The sequence below is a fragment of the Hermetia illucens genome, chromosome 4, assembly GCF_905115235.1.
Source record: "Hermetia illucens chromosome 4, iHerIll2.2.curated.20191125, whole genome shotgun sequence".
NCBI classification, from domain to species: domain Eukaryota; kingdom Metazoa; phylum Arthropoda; class Insecta; order Diptera; family Stratiomyidae; genus Hermetia; species Hermetia illucens.
The window spans coordinates 59449496-59456010 of NC_051852.1; the positions used below are offsets into that span (position 1 = coordinate 59449496).

Consider the following 6515-nt stretch of genomic DNA (forward strand, 5'->3'; position numbering starts at 1 on the left):
GACAGAAGTAGTAATATATAGGTCACCATTTAAGAAAGGGCGACAAATCCACTACTGTTATTCCCGAGTGTCATTTCATTCACTGATTTCTTTTGAATGAATTCACAACTTAAGTGTGGAGCTTTGAATGCACATTTTTCTTTTCGTACTACTAAAAATTCAAAACATTTCTTCATATATTTCTAAACTTTCAGACATATGTATGTGCGTATCGAAAACGTAAATATTATTATCATCCTAAGCAAGCAAACATTGCCGATCACTACATACTAATGTGTAAATTTATACATACTCACATACCTATTTAATTGATAGCACGTATCTGAATATTCCCACTTTTTCAACATTCAAAGATTACTTATCTTATCTTAAGTTGATTACCTCTGATACTAACGGAGGGACACTACTACTACTATTTTATTAACATATTCATATTCATATGTTTGCCTTGGGCAATTGATGCTGATTCACAAATAATTAGAGGAAGGAAGAAAGGAAAACTAAAATGATCCCGCGTTCATGTGAGTTCACTTTGTATACTGATGAGATCACAAACATCTTGCAGTTCAATGAATTTACTTGGCATACAAAATTTTGACCATCTGTAGCTCTGTTAGTAATAGTTGGATTGCCTTCAAACTTTCCAAAATTGTGTCTTATATTATCACTGGTGTCATTGGAACTTGTAGGAAGGAACCTCTATTTTAGAGGATACAATGGATGGGTATGTTTACTTTCACCATCATCAACGGCGCAACAACCGGTATCCGATCTACGCCTGCCTTAATAAGCAACTCCAGGCATCCCGGTCTCGCGCCGAGGTCCCCAAATTCCATATCCCTAAAAGCTATCTGGCGTCCTGGCCTACGCCATCGCTCCATCTCAGGGTCTGCCTCGTCTTCTTTTCCTACCATAGATAGATATAGACTTTCCGGGCTGGTATCGCTCATAAATTTCGTCGTTATGTAGGCTACGGAATCGTCCATTCTCATGTAGGGGGCCAAGAATTCTTCAGATTATTCTTCTCTCGCACGCGGGCAAGAGTTCACAATTTTTCTTGCTAAAAACCCAAGTTTCCGAGGAATACATAAGGACTTTCGAGCGGAACAGTTTTTGTAAACTGAAATAGGCTCTGTTGGCTGCCAACAACTGTGCGCGGATTTCATCATCATAGCTGTTATCGGTTGTGATTTTCGGCCCTAGATAGGAGACTATTTAATTTGCCATTTAAAAAAAAGTAAAACAAATTGCAAGAAAATCGGGCATTAGAAGCAATTTTGCGTGCAAAGTGTTTTTTTTTATATTCGCAGTCGTTCGGAAATTGCAGGGTTAAACAGGTAGAATCTTGCATGCCAGGTTTATGTCGATCGCCCTAATGAAGCGCGTATTTTTCGGTTCAAATAACATTCGAATGACTTCGCTAAAATCATAAGAATTGAAGCCAAGGCTTTACATGTGTTTTTTCGAGAAACCTAAAGTTTATGGACTAGGCATAACAGGTTAATAGTCAATTAATAGTGTTCAAATCGCATTCTACTTTTTAAATGCGTTTTTCTCGAAACTGCATGTTGAAAATCTGCTGCCAGCATAGCCCAGAATCTATTCAACGAAATTTGTTGGGATTTTCACGACTTATTTAGAACATATTTCTACAGTCTGCAAACTAGGATAATTGCGATTCATGGGATAGTTTTTTTCTATTGATTAAAGAAGCCTTGAAAAGACACCAAAGTTTGCAAAAAAAAGTTTAACAAGGCACCACAAATATTCCCCTCTCTATATTTTGATAATGCTAGTTTGCGCCGTTTACATTTTTTCTTTAAGATGAACACAGCGCCCTCTAGCGTGGCAGCGGAAATACACCTTTTTTGGAGATAGGTGTATAAGCTGCTCTGTATTTCAATAATGAACTATGCTACCGGGCTGGGAAAATTACTATGCACGCTCAAGATATTAATAAATATATGGAGAAAAATTCATATTTGTTCCTTTGTCCAGTTCCTTACAACATTTATTTAAAAAAGCGAAAAACAGACTTCACACGAGAAGGCCCCCTTAAATGTTATTGAGTATTTGTGGGAAGAACTGGTAAGAAGGGTTTACTCCCGGAAGTTCAACATAATAGCGCAGCTAAAAGAGGCCTTGATTCAAGAATGGAAGTTAATTCCACCCCAAACTTTTTAACATTTAGCCCAATCAATGCGTAATTTTCTTCAAGCAGTACTCGAAGCCCAAGGGTACGCCACAAAATATTAAATAAAAGATAATTTTACCTTTCTCCTGGATTTTGATCATGTGTCCGATTATCAGTTGGATATGCGAAGTCGAATTTATTTCCATTTTTTATCTACATACATTTAAGAATTTTATTTTTGTTACTGTTTTTGCTATGAGTTATTGGAGAAAGATTCAGTGAATAAAACGGTTGTAAAATATAGTCCATTTATTAGAGAAAACTTATTGTCCGTTTATTCGTTAAAACCAATGTATAACAATTGCAGTTTTCAGTATATTCACTATTCCCTTCGATGTAAAGAAGTCGAACTGGGTGTCAAGATTCTACCAACAATTCTTGCACCCACTTAATTAACAAAACCAACTTTCGATTCCTTTCATGCCCATTAAAAATTAGTAGATAGCAATGGAATGAACCCAAAAGATATATCAAAAAATTTCCTAAACATTTGCCCATATAACTTGACGTCTTCTTTCTATTTTAGGCACCACTTCGAAATCGTGTGTGATCAATCCGGCGCAGCAACTAAACTGCATGAAGTAGAAACATCAAAAAGAAATCACGCTCAACTGATAAATGCTGTAGAATTATGTGATGGACAAGAAACTGAACTTTTGCTGTGCTATAATCGTAAGTTAATCTGCATTAAGGCTAAAGTTGGTATTCATGACCCGTTTTTCAGATACTTGTCACTTCCAAAAAATAACAGAAGAAGTCAACACTACTGAATTTGATTTTCACTGGAACACTTCGCCTTCGTCAATAGTTTGCGCATTCCCGTACATCATAGCCTTCACTTCGGATACAATGGAAATCCGTCTCCTAGTTAATGGAAATCTAGTCTACACAGCGATCATGCCCGAGTTACAGTTGATCACATCCAAACGAGACATTTATTTTGTAACGACAGCCCCAGAATTTATCACCAAAGATTTTCATATAAAAGGACTGAACTCAGAGAATAATACTGAAAGAAAATCAATCGCCGACCCTCTTTCTAATGAAGAACTACTGAAAATTCGGCACAAAATCAACAGCGCACAAGACCAGGAGCAAAGTGCGCAGACAGGTGGAACGCCGATGCCTATTAACCAGGAACATGAACTGCAATGTTTGCTTACCATCCCCAGCCGACACGAAGGAATTCCATCAATACAACGTGCAAGGTCCTTACAGAAACCCAAAACAATCAGTGAGGACCAGAAAAGGCACATTTCAAAGAGTAACTCTTGCGGTGATTCCTACTCGAATGAGAAGGACTGCTCGATTGAACCAGGCGTTCCGCCAAATACTCCCAAACTTAGCTCAAAAGGCGATTCGCCTGTCTCACCGACTAAACGAACGCCTTCCAAGTATCGTAATCCATTTGTAACACAGTCAGAAGTGAATTGTTCCTCTCCTGATCGTGTCAAACCACTTCGAATCTACCGAATTCCATTAGCCAACCTAACCGGAGCTCACTCCCAGTTCCATGCACATACTGCAAGCAATCCGACCAAGAACACCAGCAAAATTCAAAATATTAAAATCGAAGAAGATCATTCCGAGGTCGATGATAGTTTAGTGGACAATAAGGACGAATCTGAGAAGCTCATCGTTAGTGACGCTGTCGACAATATCACGTGTAACTACTGCGCTAGTCTATCGCTATTTTCATAAATTTTATAACGCTTGGAATGAAAGAGTGACCCTGCTTTTTGCGGCGTTTAGTGCATTTCGACATTTGTGAAGTCCAGCTGGTGATAGTGAACTGATATTGCCTTCATCTTTTCTAACATTAGCGCAACTGAGCAAGGGAACTGTTAGCTGAAACTCCTCTTTTTGTCGAAGCCAACCATAATTCATGAGAACAATTAGCACAAAATACTGGCAAAATAAACACTAATGTAAATATAACAATCCTCAGAAGAAATATTTTCAGCTTCATCAATAAAAGGAATGCATCCTTAGTCTAATTTTTGAACATAAACATTGACCACGGCGGCTCAAAAATTTTCCGTGGGATATTTAGATGCCGCAACCTTAGCTGCAAGGAGCATAAAATAACGAAGGAATCCAAAAAATGTATGGAAAAAAGTCAAACCTATATATGTATTTGCGTAACAACAAATCTGAGATACTTTTGCATGTTAGCAAACTAACTCTACCAGTAAGAGGTCACAAATGTGAATAAAGTGAATTTATCTTTTTTGTAAAAAATACAAGGTTCAGCGAAAAGCTGCGAAACAAGTGAGGCTAAAACCCGAAAATTAAAACTACACAACATATTTTAAATATACATTATTAACGTATTTAGTAACACAAGAAATCAGATAAAACACAAACACATGAAAACCTAAGATAAGCAAAAGAATACGATTCTCTATGTGAAATTTGAAAGTTAAAGTTTTATTGAAGAGTTTTACAAACACGTTGCGTGGATGGAGAGTTTATGGAAGAAGAAAGTGGGCTGAAAGCGAATTCAGGAGAGATACGTTTAGTATTTGGAACATGTTACGAATGATTTGATGGACATTGTAATGGTGTTGAGAATTAATAAAATACTAAGAGAGATCCTTTGTTTTACTGTTGCACTGAAGAGTTTTGACACTTTTTGTATTGATTTGAACTACATTTTATTGTATTCTCCTTCCCGACGCGAACCTAATCGGGGTTTCAGTACGAGCAAGTTGATTCCAGAATTGTCTCCTGTGAATAAAACAGTTAAAAGAGGTATTCCACAAAGCTGTAAATTAGCAACATTTAAACCGAGATCAGTCGATGTTATATGGAAGGACCTTCAGTGGCGTCTGAGCAATGGCTTGGATAAGATTTGGTATTGAGGGCATGGAGCTTCTACAGGAAAGTGCGTCATTTTTAAGGTTTTGTGGAAAAAATATTTTATTATGATGTTTGCATGTGTAGCATTCTCACCTACTACTTCTCGTTTTTCCGCGGAGACGCCGCAAAGCATTACTTCTTTCCGTTCTTCGCGTCTTCCTTGCGTCCTCTTCTTTTCCAACTTCTGCCTAATTCTTCCTTATTACGGAGTTCACTGGGGACTAGTTTTCCTTCGATTTCAGTACTTCTCTGACGATGTTCTGCGGACTTACGCTAGCATTCAGAGAACCTTCCAGGTTTTTCCTTCTGGGAAAAATCGTGGATAGTAGAATATGTCATGCTAACGTTCTCCGGTGGATTAGCCGGATTAGACGAACGTTTTTCGCAAACAGTTGTTCTGCATAAACAGTGATTTTAGTTCAATTATAGCTCTTTAGTATTCTGTTTCCTTTCAGGTAGATTCATGCTCCGCTTCCTCGCCCAAGCAGCGCTTCAAACCCTTTGCGCAACTAAGGAGTAGGTTGTGATTGCAAAACTACTTCGGCTACAAGCAATCTGCGATTGTATTTCTGGTCTACAATGTTAGCCACGATCCGCGTTAATGATACTCTAGTATTTGACGCTTTCTCGCAAGCATAGTCGAGGTGGCCCTTGAAATTCTTCTTCGCGATAATCATCAGCCCCAAGTATTTGATAACCGGCTTTGAAGTGATCATGTGGCCACTAACATCATTACAAATCATACTCCTTTTTTCACGGTTGGTAATGTAGGCCACCTTCTTCTTTTGTTAAGCAAGGTCAAACTAAATCTCCAGCTAAGCTTTATGGCGCTAATGGTTTCATTAGCATACACTTCAACATGAAAAGATGGCATCGTGACGCAACCATTGCGGTTAAACAGAACACTTCGCAAGGCTCGCGAGCCTCGTGAAGGTCAAACGGCACGCAGCTATTGTACATCAACTCCCACAGTAAAGAACGTAAGACTGAACCTTATGATATTCTTGCCGTATCTGTGTATTGCTTAGTTCCCTACGTTGCTTTTCGAGAGGTAATTGTAATTAGAAAGATTTCTTTTATCCGATGGGTTTTTAATTAATTCCCAGCTAACTGAACGCATTTTTCGACGTCTAATGTTATTATACTATAGCATAGTATTTATTCGAGGACACCCTATGCCGACTCAGTTTCAAAACCACGTCTATTATGTCGATTCTTTGAATAAGCTTAACGAAAACCAAATTATCTTTCCAATAGGTCATTCATATATTCTATAATAGTAAAAAGTCTATTACAGATGGCCCTTTCTAGTATCTTTCCTACCGTGCCTACATGACAATTTAAATGATATGGCGGTGATCTCCCAGTTGTTTATCGAGCTTTAGTAGAAAGTTCCTCCTCAGTCACCGTAAATATATTGAAGGCGTCCAACGCTTGTTAATACTTTTTGTGCTTCCCT

The 6515-nt window shown here is 38.1% G+C and overlaps 1 protein-coding gene across 1 annotated transcript in view; it reads left to right on the forward strand.

Annotated features, from left to right (window-relative positions):
- The window catches only part of LOC119655566 (GTPase-activating Rap/Ran-GAP domain-like protein 3), a 278003-nt gene extending 273216 nt beyond the window's left edge, over positions 1-4787 (forward strand). Inside the window, exons 14-15 of the mRNA XM_038061498.1 lie at positions 2721-2866; positions 2919-4787. Coding sequence (XP_037917426.1) covers positions 2721-2866; positions 2919-3895 — 1123 coding nt within the window. The 3' untranslated portion in view covers positions 3896-4787. The remainder of the gene's footprint in view (positions 1-2720; positions 2867-2918) is intronic.
- The last annotated feature ends 1728 nt before the right edge of the window (positions 4788-6515 follow it).